General features: G+C 39.4%; 1 protein-coding gene across 2 annotated transcripts in view; it reads right to left on the bottom strand.

Moving 5' to 3' along the window:
* The window catches only part of Epg5 (ectopic P-granules autophagy protein 5 homolog), a 109193-nt gene that overhangs the window by 2197 nt on the left and 88237 nt on the right, over window positions 1–18759 (bottom strand). Inside the window, exons 32-43 of one of the 2 annotated variants that reach the window (XM_010616582.3) lie at window positions 17715–17863; window positions 16738–16939; window positions 16174–16246; window positions 14691–14794; window positions 13025–13200; window positions 9920–10105; window positions 9161–9370; window positions 8336–8480; window positions 5963–6205; window positions 4577–4793; window positions 3108–3323; window positions 1176–1290 (exon numbers count right to left, since the gene is read on the bottom strand). In XM_010616582.3, the coding sequence (XP_010614884.1) occupies window positions 1176–1290; window positions 3108–3323; window positions 4577–4793; window positions 5963–6205; window positions 8336–8480; window positions 9161–9370; window positions 9920–10105; window positions 13025–13200; window positions 14691–14794; window positions 16174–16246; window positions 16738–16939; window positions 17715–17863 (2036 nt within the window). Of the gene's footprint in view, window positions 1–1175; window positions 1291–3107; window positions 3324–4576; window positions 4794–5962; window positions 6206–8335; window positions 8481–9160; window positions 9371–9919; window positions 10106–13024; window positions 13201–14690; window positions 14798–16173; window positions 16247–16737; window positions 16940–17714; window positions 17864–18759 lie in introns of both variants that reach the window. The other variant, XM_010616581.3, reaches the window with a different exon arrangement.

Genomic DNA, 18759 nt, shown 5'->3' with positions numbered 1-18759 from the left:
GTTCTTGGGGTGGGGAGTTTTGTTCTCCCACCACACAAACTCACCCACATCCAAGGTTCTGAAAGCATCTTCTCCCCAGTGGGGCACACCCACCCCTGGTCCTCCCTGTCCCATGGATGGAAACTGCAGCTTTGGAATTTGCTTGGTTCAGAAAACCAGGAAGAAGAATTTTATTTTTTTCTTTTGAAGCTGGTAAATGAACTGGAAGCTTAGAAATAAGTTACCAGGAAGGCTGTGTAGACAGAAATCTGTGGGTTGAAAGTAAACAACTAGGGATTTTAGTACCAAGTAAAGAGCTATGTGAACAGAGTTCAATTTAAGAACAGGAATCAAAGGGGACAAAACCAAGTGTAGTATTACATGTCTATAATTCCAACAGTCTGGGCGACTAGTGCAGAAGGATCAAAAGTTCAACTTTAGCGTGGGCAACTTAGCCACTTAATAAGACCTGTATCAAAATTTAAAAAGAGCAAGGGAAGTAGTTCAGCACAAAGACCCTCAGTTCACTCCCTCTACTGCCAAAATAATGGTGGCAGGGAGGAGGCACTCTCATGAATAATGTTTCTCTCCACCCCTTCCTCTTTTAAAATTAGCCCTCAAAATGTTCCACTATGATATCTTGCATAAGATTAATCATTTTGTAAAGGGATGGTCTTTTCCAAGTCTGAAAATCCCAATGGAAGTATGCAAGGGACACGCATAATGTCGTTACTTTGAGTGTGACTGATGGAAGGTAGGCAAAGAGGGGCCCGTGACTTGTGCGCACAGCTAAAGCAGGTTGCTGCTGCTGCCGCTCCAGGTCCTGGGGCCACAGGAAAGCAGAAGACTCCTCAACTACAGCCTGAAACGTATCTCACAGGCTTCCCCACCTGCCCTCTGAAGACTCACCCACATTCCCACAAATTACAGGGACGAGATCACTGCCACTTGTCCAGCCACGTTTTTAGAATAAACTGTAACTTCTCACAGCTACCATTTCGTTGGTGCTGGGTTATTCCAGACTGGTTAACATTCAGACTCACAAATCAGGCAACTATCTTCCAACAGAGAGAGCACACCAAAGAGAACACGACCATGCCATCAAGTGTGTAGGTCAGAACTGCCACCTCCCCTCCTTCCGGGGAAGGTGTGCTGGAAAACTGCTAACCCTTAAGTGTTAAGCTGCTTTTACTGACCTGCTGAGCTTTTGGGGTAAGATGTAATTCAGAGCCAGGCTTCAAACGGATTTGGTCTTCTGTAAGAACCTGCACTGAGAGGAAGGCAGCCATGCTTCGAGCAACCACCCGGAACCTGTCAGAGAGAGGTCAGAAGAAGCAAGTGACGGCTAAAGTAAGCATTTAAAAATAAAGTCTTTTCCATAAAAAAACAAAATAAGATAATGGCACTTCCAGATCTACCACATAGTCAGCCTCTTCAGAAAAATCAAGTAAGGAGCTAAAGGTGTAGGGAAGGTGGGATGGGTAGGGGAAGGGTAATAAGGGAAAAGAAAAAAATGTGAGATAATGAAAAGATGGAAATGAAGTGTTTGTAGATGGGGAGGGGAGGAGGGGGTGAAGGGAGGGCAGGGACAAGGGGAAAAAATGAGAACCAAGACCTGTCATGTAGAGGTACAAGATCCCAACGATGAATGTAACTGTACTGTATCCCTAAAATGTACCAATAAACTCAAGTAAAGCTGAAAAAAAAAAGAAAAAGAAAAACAAATATGATCCAAGAAGCAGCTTAATCTTCCCTTCCATCATTACCACCCCAAAAATGTGTACATAATTCAGATTCAAGAAGGAAAGTGTTGGCAAAGATGTGGAATGGCTGAAACCCTTACACATGGCTGATGGAAATGGAAATGGTGCAGGTGCTGTGAAAAATAGTTTGATATCTCCTTAATAAGTAAAACAGAGTTGTAACATGACCCTGTGATCAGATGTCCATCAGCTCATGGATGGACAAAATGTGACAGATGAACATGACAATATTATTCAGCCACTTTTAAATGAAACAAAGATGAACCTCGAAAACTTTATACTAAGTGAAAGAAGCCGGACTAGAAGCTACACACTATATAACTCTATTTTTATGAAATGTCCAAAGTAGGATTTAATACATAAAGTCATAAAGTCAATTAGTGTTTGTTAGAGACTAAAGAGAGAAAGGGAATGGAGGCGATTGTTTAATGGGTGCAGGGCTTCCTTCTGGGGTGATAAAATGTTCTGGAACCTGAGAGTGATACTTGCAGTACTGTGAATGTACTGTCTCTGAACTATACATATTAAAATGGTTATCATAGTAAATTTTAAATGATGCATATTTTACCACAACTTCTTAAAAAGAACAAAGGGACTCGATTCAAGCAAAACATACACAAGCCAAATTCAAGTGGAAAAATAAGAATCCTGCCAAATTTCACCATAAACAAAGAAGCATGAGGTTAACTGGTGTAGAATGAGTGGCTCCCAACCTGATAAGCTTTCCAAGAAGACTGATGTCAAAATTGTATGAGAATCCCTTTCAACACTGACAGAGGCTTGAAAATAAAACCATGACGTAGGCTGGGGATGTGGCTCAGTGGCTGAATATGTACTCAACATGCATGAGGTGCAGGGTTCGATAAGTAAGAGTGGGAAAAGAGAAGAGGGAAGAGAGAGAGGAACAAAGGAAAAAAAGAAAGAAAACCATGACATAAATATCACAAGATACAAGGATAATGACAAATTATTTCACACCCTGAGATTTTTAGCAACAAGACCTAGACTTGTTTCTTTTTACTTAATAATAGACCTCAGCACACCTTAATGACTTAGTGGTTCATTAGAGTCCCTCCCAAGTTCTGGAGGATTAAGTGCCCACAATGACACGGATGACTGACTAGAGTATTTTAACCTACCCATACACTCACTTTTTGGCTCAAAACCAAAAAGAAATCAGTGGTGCAGTCAAACTACAAAATCAAAATATAGGAGAAACTACTAAAACACACTGTTTAAACTTAAAAAATAAAGTGATTAAACAAGAAAAAAAATGGTATTTTGGCATACAGAGATATAATCAGGCTCCAGTGTTTCCAATGTCACATGTGAAGCCTACTGAGACCAGCAATAGGTACTCCTTACCTGTTGGACAAGGGTGACTTCCGGCCCAACCCGATTGCCCCCAGAATCCCCGAACTGAGCCTTTCCTCAGCCACAAGGCTCTGCCTGTTCTGAAGCATGAGCAGAATCCGGACAACAGATTCCGTCAGGACCAAGTCATTCTGCTCCATCTGAATCAGGGACAGCTGCAGGACTTGATGCCACCACAGAAACAGCTTTGCCTCTTCCTGTGAGGAGCTGGGGAAGATACCAGAAGAAATAAAATCAGAAGTGGATTTTTTCTGTTCGCATTTAACTGAGAGTCTGCCCTGGAGTTTGATATAACGACAACACTTAGGACTTTTAAAGCCTAAGTTGTTTATTTTTATTATGAGTTTCTCATATAAGAGACCAATATGATATTTAAGCTTGTGTATTTGATCTCTCTCACTTAACATTAGGGTCTCAAGATGCATCCCTTTTCCTACAAATGACTCAAGTTTATCTTTCGCACAGTGGTACTCTGGTGTGTAAATACATATTTTCCTAATCCATCCATCTGTTGATGGACATAAGGGCTGCTTCCAAGATTTAGCTATTATGAGTTGTGTTGCTATAAACAAGGGTGTGCATGTATCACTGTAATATGATGTCTTTAACTCTTTGGGGAAGATACCTAGAAGGGAAATAGCTGGGTCAATTGGAATTTCTAGTTTAGTTGAGGAATTCCAGATAAATCATTCTCAAAGGGGAAGATGATCAAGGGACGGAGGAAGGGATAAGGAATGAAATTAAAGAATGGGAAGTTATGTATATGTATCAACTCCACACAAGGAATATAAACATTATATATTACAAACATGAACAAAAAAAAGAAAAAAAGAAAGAAAGGGGATCAGGGAAGGGAGAGAAGGGAAAAGGGATGAAAAAAAAGGAATTAAGATTTGTTATGTACATGTACCAACTTCTCACAAATAATGTAAACATTATATACTACACTCATATACAGTACTAATTTAAAAAAAGCCTAGGATGATGATGTTAATAAAATGAATTGTCACAGCTACCATTTATCAAACACTTACTCCATGCCAGATACTATGTCTTGGCTTTATGTTCAAAAATTTCACTTTATTCGCATAACCCTAGGCTAAGGATTATTCTCTCTACTTAACATAGAAAAACTGAATCTTGGTGATTAAAAAAATGCTTGTTTTAGAACAGTAATGGTGAACATTTTACAGCTTTCAATAATATAAACAGACCACCGCAGCACATGTACCATAGGTTTGCCACTATTTTAGGACATAAAGAAATCTGCTCAGAAAATTAGCCATCAACCTAAGAATCTTTCCTAAGAACAAGTATCACTATACACCACAGTCTTGTTAGTTTTTCATGTGTCACCTGGTTCTGTGCCCTTACATATATATACACTGTACCTACCTAAACCCCCAAAGTCCAAGTTAATCGAACACAAGTTTAATACAGCAGCCAGCAGGCCAACATACCTTGGATACACCCGTTCCAACCACTTGCCGAGGAGCAGCAACACTTTCATTTCATTCCTTAAAGTCTGTTCACTATTTAAACACTGAAGCAGGTAGACATACAGAGTCAAGTAACTGCCAAGTGCCAGGCACTCCTGCAGAAACTCTTCTATAGTGAGCTCGGGAACTTGAAGGGACACAAGGATGGGGCCCCATCCTAAATTCTGATTGAGGGAGCCTAAGAAAAGAACAAGACAGGAATCATAATACAAGCAAAAGTCTAACTGTTTAACAATGCTAATAAATCTTTCATGTTAAGACAATAATTCTCACAGTGTTCCTACAGACCACCAAAGTCAAATAAATCCTGGAGCTTCAAATCAAAAGCCTTCATATTGATGCCACTAGAGGGGATGAAGAAGTCAGAACGTGGGGGTGTGAATTTACAATCACCTTTCTCATCATATTATGATCATTAACATCTTTCACAGTGGTCATCTAATGGTTTTAATTTTAAAACTATTTTTAAGTATGTATAAACACACTCCTCCAAGGAAAACTGTTACCACTTGGTGCATCATATGTACTTTACTTACAAAGCTTAGCTCTTATTCTGATAGAAACTTTGATTTTTAGTAACACAAATTTAGGAGTATTATTCTAATGGTTCTTAACTTTTGGTGAGAATAAGTGTTGGGTACACTAAACATGCACAACACCTCCATGGGTGGACACAGATGGTTCATGGACAGTCCGGACAGATGGCAGGTTTTAAGTGCTTTACTGGATTCTTGCTCCAATATCCTTCGTTCTATCTGTAGTATGATGTGTATCTGGATATCAGAGTTGAGAAGGGCTGTTCTGAGCAACTTTTACTAATCAGACTAAGTTGTCTCAAGAGTCTGAGAGTTTAGAGGCAGAGGTAAGAAAGATAAAAGGAAGGGTGGGGCACAGGGGAAAGGGGCCCTGTCATATAGTTTAAGGAACATAAGAAACAAAAAGATTTCTATGAAAATTCATTTACTAGAAGTGACCCAAAGGAGGAAATTTAACACAGTGGATATTCATTACTATAGAGATCCTGGTATAGAACATTTACTTTGAGGACTAGGATTCTGCCTAGCAGAATAGAGATGGTCTGACATGCTAAACCCAATATAAAGTAACTTAAGCTCTTCTCCCTCAAAATGTGTGATTATACCAACAGACATGGGTCAGAGGTCTACATGCTAACTACAGATCTTTATGGGGAAAGAAAAAAAATGTATCCATATACATATATATATACATCTACATAGACATGTCTCCATCTTTCCCTGGGAAGTCTGGAAGGACACCTCCTGATAAAACTTTAATCTTTCCTAGGAATGACCAACACAATGAGAAGAAAAGATTGTATCCTCTTACTTTCTTTAAAGTAGGCAGTGATGCAGGCTTCTGTAATTTCTGCCATGTGGTGGACAGAAGCCAGGCTCTGGCAGGCTGCTGTTAAAAGGGGCAGCACCACAAGCCCATGGACTTTTTGGCCAATCCAGGTCCGGATACTGCACCGCAGGAACTCAGCTGTTGGGATGGTTGCATTGTTCATCATCATTAGCACTTCTATAAAGAGGCTGCTGAGGGCCATGTGGCGGGCTTGGCTGTCCATGTCTGAAGGGGAACACACATACACACACACACTCAAGCGGCTGGAACAGGATAGGAGACAACAGGGATGTAACCCTAAGGACAATGGTGCTCCTCTCTCAGTTGCTCTCCAGAGACCAGAAGGAAGACTCCAGGTGGTGTTTGGCTTTTATGGCCATATGGGCACACAGGCATTTTATAAGAGCAAATTACTAAAAGTCCCCTGGATATAGCAGTGTAACAGAAGAATACCTTAATCAATGCACATATATCAAGCTGGTGTGAAAAAGTAAACTTATCAGAACATGTCTAATTACCTTTATTTTCCAAGTTTTGCTGATGCAAAACCAAATACCTAGATTTCAGCAGTCAGTTTAGTAAACTAGTTAGCAACAGTGCCCCATCCCCTCCCTACCACAGCCACTGCCAAGACTACCAACACTGCAGGGTGATTTACTCAGAATCAAAATTATTACTTAAAACTAAACATAAAAGTCAGGAAAATCTTTTTACAGTTCCTAACAATAGCTCTTCTTGTCATTTTCTTTTTTTAAAGACACAGGGATCTATGTCGCCCAGGCTGGACCCAAACTCTTGGGCCTATACACACATGCCACCACACATGGCTATTTCTGTTTTTTAAATAAAAAGAGCAAATTCATCTCATGAGGACTGTACAGGAGGCTGTCAGTGAGAGACTCCTTCACACCCCAAAAGAAAATATGCATTACTGTGAGTTGTGATAGGCATAATTTTTGCCAACTATTTGCAGCTCTCCTTGAGTTAGGTACTAATCTTTTTTAATAGAACAGAGCTGAGGATTCAGTATTTATGTCAACAGGAATAATAAGAATTTGGGAGCTCTCACTCATCATATACATCAAAACAATGAATGTGTACATTCATTTTTTTCATATATTATGCCTTATCTCAATTTCAACTGAAAAGCAATTTAAATTTTAATTTAAGTATGACCCATAAGGAAAAATCATGGCAATGAGCCTCAAAACAGATCCCAGCCTGTTCATCATTCACAGGTCCAACAAATGTTTCCCTGAAACTATCTTATCCTCTACTCTTCTGACTAGTCTTTCTAGAACATTCTTACTCACTTTCCCTGGCCAGCTATTATTCACTCTACATGGCCCAATGACACATGACCATCTGCATCACTTTCTCCGGCACTGCCTGTGGTTCTTCTTTCCTTTCTTCCCTCCTTCACTCTCTTTCTCCTCACTCCCTCTTTCCTTTGGCCTTCCTTTATTCCCTTTTCTTTTTCATAATCTATATAGTATGAATTCTTGCTTCAAAACCACGTGAGTTAGTATTTATCAATTTTCAAAATTAATCTCTTTCCCTGCCACACAGACAGCTGGTCCAACATCAAGATGAGGAGAGGTAACTGTCTGCTCTCTTCTCACAGGGGCATGCTGATTTCTGGCTCACTGTTGCAGTAAAGATGGGAGAGCTCTGTGGCTTATGCATGGAATCTCCTTTTAGGCTCCTATCTGGGGAAGGCCGTGGGCCTCATCAGCTCTCCATAGTGTCCTCAGAAGGTGTAGGTGAAGCTAACCTCAGTACTTCATCTACCTTTATAGGCTCCTCCTTTTCACTCTGTTTCTGGTCTCTGAGACTAACCATTTTGCCATTCCATTGGTTATTTATTTATTTATTTATTTATTTATTTATTTAGGTTTCTTAAAAACTTTTTATCCAGCCTTCTTGGTTATTTTTACGAGAGAAGGCAGTCAGGGTATCTAGTCCACCAAGCTGCTAGCAGCAGAAATGCTCTCTATAAACTATCCTGACAAGACAACAGGTGATTCTAAAAGACTCACCTAGTTAAGACCAAATGCTAGGAAGGCTGCTTACTCAAAGGTCTCCTATTATCCTCTCATCATTAAATCCAGTCATCCTGTTTGAACTTCAGTCCAGGTCACCTCACACCAGCGTCTCCCAGAGTCAACCCCTCCTCAAGTTCTTAACATTCATGCCTTCCCCCAGGGTCTGAGTGTCCTGGGTCCAAAGAGCTCTGACTACCACTGCTTCTCTGGACACAGGAAAGACAGGGTCTTGCCCATCTTACCCATCCACAATGCTCATACATGGCAGAAATACACTGCATAAATACATGACTTCCCATGCGTCACTTACCAGGTGGATTAAAGACAATGATATCATCTAAGAGCTTAGACATTTCTTGCTCTAGGACTGCAAAGGTGATTTTTCCATTTTGTTCCAGGTTGCTGAGGAATTGAACCATCTGATGAGTGAAAGCTTGGCATTTTGGAACTACATCCTGACAAAAGAAAAAGGATCATTCAAATGAATCCAAGAAAGCCTGACAATTGAGTGTACACTGGGAGCATGGTCCTGCACTGACACTTGGGTAAGGATGAGTGGGGACACATCAGGAAGCCACTCAAAAGCTTCATCCAGGTGGGCCAGGGGACCTGTGTTGGGGGATTTGAAAACCCATGTTCTCCCAGGTTCTGCAGAACATTCCCCCCACTCCTTTTTACTATACTGACAATGACACTAAGTAAACAATGATTGTTTTCCAGGAACTTTTCACAAAACTTATGTGTTCAACCCTCACAATATACTTTGAAGCAAAGTATTTTCAATTCAAAAGACAAAGCTAGGACCTACCCAAGGTCAGGATGGCAGTGAGTTGGGATCTGAGTATCGTCACTGTCCCTACCACTCTACTACCTGTGACATTCAGATAATGAAACTAACAGCCCACTACCAGGCCTCAATCTACTCTGATCTGATCAACAGGAGATACTTCTAGGAAGTGAAGCCTTACTAAAAGAAGGGAATCAAACAAAAGAGTCCAAGAGGCCAATATGAGCACATGATAGGCAGCCCTTAGCTTTCTCTGCAGAGCAGTCAGCAGGTCTGACCCAGTAGCACTTATGGGGCTCCAAGTCCTAAAGAATGCCCCCTGCCTTTCGAACCACCCTCTCAACTTACAAGATGTTTCTGGCCCTCAGTATGAATGGAAAGGCCTGCAGCCACTTTCAGGAGCTTCACAATCAATTCAGCAGCAGGTTCTTTTGCCAGGATGATGGATGGAGGGTAGTGACTGCTGAAATAACCCAATACACTCTGGTATGACACAATATCCACAAGGTGCCATGAAAGTGAGCTAGTTTGTCCAAGGAGACTAAGCAAAGGTGAATCCTAAAAACAAAACAGTGTGAGATTGTTAGATTGATAGTCACTGTTAGATTGTTTTAGTTCCAGAGCCCTTAATTTCCCCAAATGTGTCTCTAGTCTGCGAGAAAACCACTAAGCTGGCCTATAATAAGCACAGAACAGTTACAATGTCAAGTAAATTAAGTTAGCACTAGTGAAAGCAAAAACCAAAATCAAGGCAAAAGCACATTAATATTAAGATCTGAAAGTATTTGGAACCCAATTTTCAAAGGAATTCTGCTCTGGTGGTACATATCAACAATGATCTCAAGAACAACACAGTACATTAAAGTAGGAATTACTGAGATGCAAAATAAAGTTTATGAATATATTCTAACTCTGTGGGGTTCTCTTCGTAAGTCAGGCCCAGGCAATGGGCTATCCAAGAGAAGCAGGGTCTAGCTGAAGGCACACCTCATATGCCAAATGTCTATTCATACTGACAGAGGTGCTGGGGAAACAAATGAAAACCACAACCTAGGAGAAAGTGAGGAGATAAGAAGCCAAGTCTGACAGCAAGCTCCCCAAACTTACTGTTTGGTCTACTAGCTGAACTTCCTTTGCCAGTAGAATCATCATGAACAGAAGGCAGACAATCATGCGTTGAGTCTCGGGCTGGGGACTAGGACTCCAGGCATCAGACAGCACACTAACCCAATTGACTTCACAGAGTACAGACCCGAAAAACAAGAAACAGCTCTTGGGGCTTCCTCGTTCCACCTAAACGGAAATGCATGGAAATCAGTGTTTTGTTTTTGCTGTTTAATGTATCTTGAAAATGTGTATTAATCAATGTTTCATAAATTATACTTTATAAAATTGTTTTCTCAGATTATAAAAATTATTCATAATCCTTCTAGACACAAACATTTGTTGCAACTTTCATGTTCAAGTGTATATGTACATTTTTGAGCTAGCCCATTTGGATTTCAGTATCTGCTCCAATAATTTAAAATAAAAGAAGAAAGCCCTTCCTAATCCCAATCCAGGCGGAGATTCCCTGGCAGAGTGAATCACTGAGCTGCAGGAGTGTCAGAGTCCTAAGCTGCGCTGGCACAGGACAAAGGTGGAGCTTTAGTGGTCTGTAGTTCCTGAAGGTGGGTGTGCATCAGAACCACTGGGAGGACAGATTGCTGGGCCTGCCCCTAGATATTTCCCAGGTACAGGCTGAGAGCAAGAAATCCCAAGGCAAGGCTCATTTTGATGTCCATGAGACCTCACTTGGAGAATTGTATATTACTTTAAAACTTATACAACCTTTTAAACTCAATATTATACAAATGTTTCCACGTCATTCTAATCATTAATGAATGCATCAATGCTTAAATTTTTTTTTTTTGAGATAGGGTCTCACTATGTAGTTGACCTAGAACTCACTATGTAGCCCAGGCTGGTCTCAAACTCACAGTGATCCTCCTGCCTCAGCCTCCTGAGTGCTGGGATTACAGGCGTGTGCCACGACACTGGGCCAATGCTTAAATGTTAGAACATTTTGTGGGGTATATTATAAACTATATATCAATCTTCAAGTTATATTTTATAAGCTTATTTCAATATTTCTAATCTCTTTAAAATAAAACATGGCTAAGACATTTTTTCCTCTAAAAATGAAGATTAATGGGCTGGGGATATAGCTCAGTGGTGCCACACCTGCCTGGCAAGTGCAAGGTCCTGCGTTCGATTCCTGATGACAAAAAAACAAAAGAGTAAAAGCTTTACTATGCTTACAAATTTACAACGAAACTTGGTGACAATTCATGCCTTCCTATTACTATATTATATTGATACTAATTATCTTCCCTTGTAGAAAATGATTCTTCATCCTCTTTTATAATCTGTTCTCTATCCTCACCCTCAGCTTTGTCAAAAAATTTTTATCTTAGTTCATGAACTTAACTCTTTCCACAATTCTTTTTTTGATAGGGTCTCACTATGTAGTCCAGGCTGGCCTTGAACTCACTGGGTAGCCTAGGCTAGTCTCAAACTCAAGGCAGTCCTCCTGCCTCAGGCTCCCAAGTGCTGGGATTACAGGCACACACCACCATGCCTGGCTCCACAATTCTTATTCAAACCAAATTGGATAAGAACCAAATCAAATTTCCCCATAAGGTCAACACTGAACTTGACCACTGAATCTAGATTGTGACCAGAACTGTGGAAAGAATTAAGTTCATGAACCAGAGTATCACTGTATGTAGGTAGATAGGTATGTATGTATGTATGTATGTATGTATATATATATACAACAAGGCACAAAAAATTTAAGATTCCAAGGTTTGGGCAGGTCAGGGGCATCCACCATTAGTATAAAATCCGTAGAGACAGAGTCTACAGCATCCCTTGCCAGACCAATTCACTATTTAATCAGTCTTATAGTGAAGGTCACCTTCTTACTTAGTAGAAACCCAATATTATAGCTCTGTAAGCCAGCTTTCATTTTCATAATGGTAATTAAATATCTACTTAGTGCCTGACTTATTTACTAAGCCTAGTTATAAAAACACTCTGAAATTTTCTATTTCTCTAAAACAACTGCTCTCAGCTTCCCTTGAGCTTGGCTACAGAGGAGTAGGACTGGGTGAGGTTTCACGAAAGCACTTAAAAAGCTTAGTACATTTTATTAATCATCATAAATAACTGTAGATCAATTAAACTTTAAGGTGTCTCAATAATATGACTTTAAGACTGAACACAAATCATCTGATGACTGATGGGACAAATGAACTGAAACTAACATAAAATCCTAAGTCACGAGTACTGAGAATTTTTTAAACAGAAACTAAAAATGACAAAACCAGCTCTAAATGCCTGACTGGTATATAAATTACACTGCAATGCCTGTTTTTGTAACTACTGCTTTTACTGAAGACTCAACACATATACTTATCGCACTTTTTTCAGATCATTTTCGTTTTTCTATAATCACAATGCATTATTTGTGGTTACAATGTATTTTATTGCCTATAATCTAATCATTCACTCCTATAACTGCTAAAAGAAACTAATGGCTTGAGTACCCATTCACATTTTTGCTTCAGCAGAACATTTAACAAGTAGTTCAAATGGCACTAGGAAAATATGTCTAGGCAATGGCTGACCTTTATATGACAAAATCTTAGGCTATAACGCTAAGTGAAATGAATTAAACACAGAAAGTTAAATAGTGCATACTTTTTCTTATATGAGAAATGCAAAATATAAGTAATTTAAAGAGCAAAATAAAAGACAGATGATAGGGAACAGGTAGATTTTGTGGAGATAGGAAGAGATTGGAAGATGGGCAAGGCAAAGCAAAGGAAAAATGATTTAAGACATGATGTGTATGTAACAATTCCCCAAGATGAATGTAATTACTATGTATTACAAAGATATACTAATAAAAAAAAGAACAAAAATATAAAAGACATAACATTTCTCTGGGTTTTAAAATGGTGAGGTAGATGTTTTCCAGTCATCCATTAACAAACAAAATGAAGTTATTTCCACAGGCTGTGACTTTCCCCAAGTGCCACTGAGTTGGCATGGAATGTGTGCACAGCCCAACTTGGCACAGATCGTCCCCGTGCAGAACTACCAGGGTGAACAGGCTGCTCCCTAGAAGCAGGTCTCTAGGCTGTGACAAGAGGGTGAAGGGCTCACTTTGAAGAAAGCCTCCATGAGCAGCTGGTCAGGATGCAGATCTTTCCACTGGAGCTTCCGGTAGGCACTATGAAAAGCATATAGAATGAACTCTGGCATTTTGGGTGCTGTACATGCCTCACAGTAATGCATCAGGTGCAGCCAAAGGGCTCCTTCATCGCCTGGCAACAGTTTGTCTAGAATTTAAAAAGAAAATGAATATGAATATGAAAACCATTGGTTCATATATTTGCTATGGACAGATGGACACATTTTTTTGAGAAAGGGTCTCGTTATGTTGCCCAGGCTGGCCCTGAATGTGTGGTGATCCTCCTGCCTCAGCCTCTTGAGTGCTGGGATGACAGGTGTGTGCTATCACGCCCAGAAAGATTTTGTTTTGTTTGTTTGTTTGCTTTTTTGAGACAGGGTCTCACTATGTAGTTGAGACTGACCTGGAACTCACTATGCAGCCCAAGCTGGTCTCGAACTCACAGTGATCCTCCTGCCTCAGTCTCCCAAGTGCTGGGACTACATGCGTGCACCACCATGGTCTGGCAAGATTTTGTCTTTTAAAACGAAGCTATTACAAAACGTGAATTTGAACTCAAAGTCTAAAATCTAAAGTTCTCAACACTTACCTAATTTCAAGGACTTTCATGTACAGGAAAGGAGGAACAGTGGCAGATTAATAAAGATAAATACTTTACATAGTCAACTTTGATGAGCCAGAAGTTGTAAGACAGCTGATAAGTAGTGGTGATGAGCTTTCCTTAAAAACTCCTAAATATATGGCTTTTTAACTCAAATACATTTCTACAGACTGTTGCCTGGCGTATGTATTGCCTCATGCATTTAGTGCTTCATTCATTTAGCACCTTGGAGGAACCTAATATTCCTCAAAAGGAAATGATTTAGACATTTCTCAAAAAATGACAAAGCAGGGGCTGGGGATTTAGCTCAGCAGTTTGGTGGCCTGCCTTGCAAGCGCAAAGACCCGACTTCAATCACCGGTACCAAAGGAAAAAACAAAAAAATGACAAAGCTGGGCATGGCGTTATATGCCTGTAATCCTGGCTATTCAGGAAAATGAGGCAGGAAGATCAAAAGCTCAAGGCCAGCCCGACAAACTTAGTGACACCCTGACTTAAAGTAAAATATGGAACTCAGTGGCAGTGTCTCTTAAGTTTTATCCCCAGTACCTGAGAGGGAAAAATACAAATATATACACACACACACACACACACACACACACACACACACACACATACACACACACAAATGGTCAATAAGTACTTCAAAAAATACTCAGCAATCACTGATCATTACACAAGATGCGTGCTGGAGAAGATTCAGAGAAAAGGAAACTATTACACATTGTTGGTGGGAATGTATATGGTAGAGCCACTATAAAAAGCAACAGGGAGGTTCCTTAGAAAATTAGGGATGGGCAATATCTGATGAGTGAATAGTTATAATTAATTTTTCCATACCTGACAAATATAGAGTAACTTCACAAAAAAAGATAAGAGGTTACAACCTCAGTAATAATTTTATCAGTGACCTTTCTTCAATCACAGGTAACTATCTACCAACTAAAATAAAATAGGAAAGCAAAGGTACGATCATGACTGAAGGACTACGGGAAAAAAAATGAATATTAATCAGAGACATAAATACATCTCTCTACCTTTAAAATTCTCATGCAGTAAGTCGACACAGTCAGTGAACAACTGCACAGTGCTGGAGGCCACCACAGCATCACTCTCCAGCCAGGGGTAATGCCACTGCTGACTGCTTTAAAGGAAAGAAACATGCTTAGAAATAGAAGTCCTAGGCCAGAGTCTAAGACAGGCAGAGGTTCCAGAAAACACTGTTTTAAGTGGCCCTATTACATATTTAGAGCACTTCAAAGGCTTTAAATTCCTGGAGGCAAACTGTATCATGTAATGTCAACCACATAATTTTATTTCTTCTTTCCTACCCTATGTCCCAGTGTGATTAAGTTTCAGAAGAGTGCTACCTAAATAACCTGAAATTAACATCTTTTTACATCCAATTTATACCTTGGTTATATTTCAAACGACTTAGAAAAATACCATACAGTGTCTTCAACAGTTTTCTCTATCCACAGCCTAAAATAATAAATAAACTCTATGTAACAAGAAGATGGCCAAAAATTTAACAGCCAAGAAATAATCAAAGATATTCTCTACATGAAAATTTAATTTTTGAATCTGGTCTACCAAATCTAATATCAAAATAAGTTCCATTAATTTTCCTTGGAAATAAGTACCCTGTGCTGTGATCAATCTGCAGTCACTGCAAAATGCTGAAATTTGTACCTTATCTGAGGACAGCCCTCTTACTAAAAGCAAAGATCCAGAACCTTTCATATTTTCCCTAAAGGGCTCTTAAAGCAGCATAGGTTTATGCAAAGAGTCTTGAAACGGAGTCAAAGACCTGAGCTTCAGTCCCAGCTTTGGCACTATAAACAATCTGCTGAGAGACCAGTTACATATTCACAATCTTCGAGCCTTAAGATAAAATTACTGTTTCTGGAAACACCTTGTAAAATCTGATTTCTATCACTGTTGTAATTTTTATAAAACTCTTGACAGGTTCATCAGTTTTTCTTTGTATACTTTCAGAGAAAAAGCACTCACTGGGTGACTCAGTACATTTAGATAGCTCTATTTTAAGTGCTCATGAAATAGTTTTCATTTAATTGCACAGTTCCAAGTTTAAAAGGTTATTTTCCACCCAATAATCCGATAGTCAATTTAGTTCCCCAAAATAATTGAGCTAGTGGGAAAATTTAAGCAAGTTTCCTAATTTGTAGTATTACATTATCAAACCTTACAAAGACCTCAGTAGTATAGCACCTGTTTTTTCTGAAATAAAGTACCAAAAACATTCAACTTCTTTATTATGGAAAACTGGAAATGAATGTCCCATTTTCTTCTAAAATTAATATCATGATACCTCTGTTCACTAAGCTTAATAATTTCATAAATAGAAAATGTGTTAAGTTTTGTAAATAAGCATTCTAAGTGTGTATACAACCTGTCACTAGAAATTGTATCTATGAATTCACTACCTTTACCAAAAATCATTAGAACTTTAAGTAAATAAATGTCAAAGAAACTCAAATTATCTGAAAAACTATTTACCTTTCACTGTCTTCTAAAACCAGGATCCATGGCTTAAAGAGCTGGATGATAACCGAATGTAAGAATCTCAGCACTGAAACAGCAAAAGTTTTAGAGACAAGAAACAAGCTCATCTTTTGTCAGTATCATTGATAATATTTTATTTAAAAATTTACTTCTTATATACTCATAAATCTATGTTAACACACAAACAAAATACTTAGGATAAGTATGTATTTTCATTTGCTGCAATAAATTTGAATTATAGCATTTTTATTTATTACAACACAATGTTAGGGGAATTTTATAACATTATAATATAAATGCTTAATATTCAGAACCTTTTTCTTAGCAAAGTAAACAAAAGAAGAAAGATTCTTTGCACCACACGCTGCAAAGGAGGGGCAAGCATCCTGCCTTCACTAAGTAATGAATAAAGCCATGACATGTGGACTTGCACCTTACTATATATTTTCTATTGCCTTTCTTTGATACTTGATATAAATCTTGTAATATTATTTATTCAAATCTCTCCTAATGGAAAGGCAAAACACCCTGGTCCATGTTGCAAGAGAAGTGTGCTACCTGGTTTGCTGCTAGCAGATGGGTCATGAGACAAGGAGGCCATTTCTGCGTCAATCAACCTTTTGACAAGATAGCCCAAGAGTGTCTTCACATGAGCCATGTAAGGATTCCATTTCGAGAATAAACCAAAACTTTTAAAATCCAACTTAGATAACCGAAGCTTATAGAAAAAGTCTGAAAGCCACTGTATGGTCTCCATTATCTGAAAGAGATAACCAATCCAAAAATGCTTACTGACTGTCTACTTTTAGCACAGTATGAAAGACTATAATAAGAATATAGCAGGCCTTTCTTTGACTTTTTAAAGTTAATAAATATTAATTGGGCCAGGGATTTAGCTCAGTGGTGCCACTGTCTACCTCGCAAGCAGTACCAATAAATAAATAAATAGACAGATATTAATTGTAAAAATTAATGAGTTTCATGTGACATTTCCATGTATATATACAAAGTGGCTTAATTATGCACCCTCCCCTCTACACTCTTTCTCCTCTCTTCACCTTTAAAAGATGTAAAAACAAAAACCATGAAAAATAAATCAGCAGGTTTAAAACTCCTTCTCTAGAGCAGTACAACCTTCAAATAATCCTTATATGAACCCACAGAAGGTAAAACTGGTAAACTCGGGGGTCTGAGAGATACTGCAGTGGTCTTAGGTAAGTCAGGTGGGCTGAAGTGGGTACGGAAGGTTTACTCAGGTGGAGCCCCTGGCCTTATCTTGGACAGCTTGGCAAGAAAAAGGCTCAGGATTATAAAACAAAACAAGGCAATCCAGACAAAGGGGATATAAGGGTAGCAAAAGACTGACAAAGAAAATCACAGGGTTCTTAAAAGATAATGCACAAAAAGTAGCTCTGTGAATAGAGTATTATCCAAAAGTAGCTTTTAAAAATACTTTAAAATGTGTTCTGTTTTAAAAAACAAACAGCAAGGGAAATGGAAACATTCAAATACATTAGCACTCAAAAGCTATGCACCTGCTTGTCGGACAGGAGAACATTTGAAGAGCCCTGAAGCATGGCCCTCTTGGCAAAAGCTGCCTCCTGCTGGAAGCTTGGGTCGCAGCAGCCCAGGGCTCTCAGAGTGGCTTTCCAACACTCAGGGCTCAGCAGCTGCTCTGCAGAGCCTAGGGAGCAAGAACAAAGCGAGCAAGTCAGCGTCTTTCCAAAATTAAATTTCTCTACTTGAATCAAAGAACACATGATTCAACACAGTAATAATTACACACAAATCCAAACCAAACTCATAAGAGTACCTTGGGTAAGAAGATCAAAGTAAAGAGAACCCGTTAAAAGAAATGATCAGGTGGCTATTTCACTTGCCTTGCTTCTGGTAAACTGGGTTGAAAGTGAGCTCTGCCAAAGCCACTACAGCTAGAGTCAGGTGGGAAGGCTACCCTCTAACACTGCCTGAAGAATGAGAAAGGAGGGCCGGGGATTTAGCTCAGTGGTTCCAAGTGGAAGGACCCAAGTTCAATCCCCAGTACCATTAAAAAACAAAACAAAATAAAAAAACAGAATGAGAAAGGTGTTGCTTTCCTGGCTGGAAGGTAACAGCTGTCTATGACTATGACAGAAACAACAGTAACACCACAAGGGATCTAGGTACAGAACACAATTCCAGAATCCAGCCTCTTGGGAAGGAGTCTCCCATCAAAACCAAAGGCCAAACCTAAACCAAGACCCAGAGTCAGCATGTGGAGATTACCAGCTTACAGTCCAAGTAGTCCCAACTCTGCTACTTATAAACTTCACATCCCACAGGGTAGAACAATACCTCTCCCTAAAGTGCTTCCCAACCAGACATGACATAGGAGTCAAACAGGACAACAGAAGTCCATAGGAACAGGTCTGAGAGGAAGACTATGAGGCCAGCTGCAGTAAGTAAGGTAAGAGGCATCTAGGGGACAGTGAAATGTCCAATGGCTACTATCGTCTGGATCACAGGGCAGAGGCCTGAAATCAAGCTACTGGTGTGGGAGTCACCTAGACCTAGAAGGTGGAAGAGATCTCAGAGAAAATT

The sequence above is a fragment of the Fukomys damarensis genome, unplaced genomic scaffold (genome assembly GCF_012274545.1).
Source record: "Fukomys damarensis isolate Sample0158 unplaced genomic scaffold, DMR_v1.0_HiC HiC_scaffold_30, whole genome shotgun sequence".
Taxonomy (NCBI): Eukaryota; Metazoa; Chordata; class Mammalia; order Rodentia; family Bathyergidae; genus Fukomys; species Fukomys damarensis.
The sequence above is the reverse complement of the archived record's forward strand: the minus strand, read 5'-3'. Positions and strand labels throughout refer to the sequence as shown.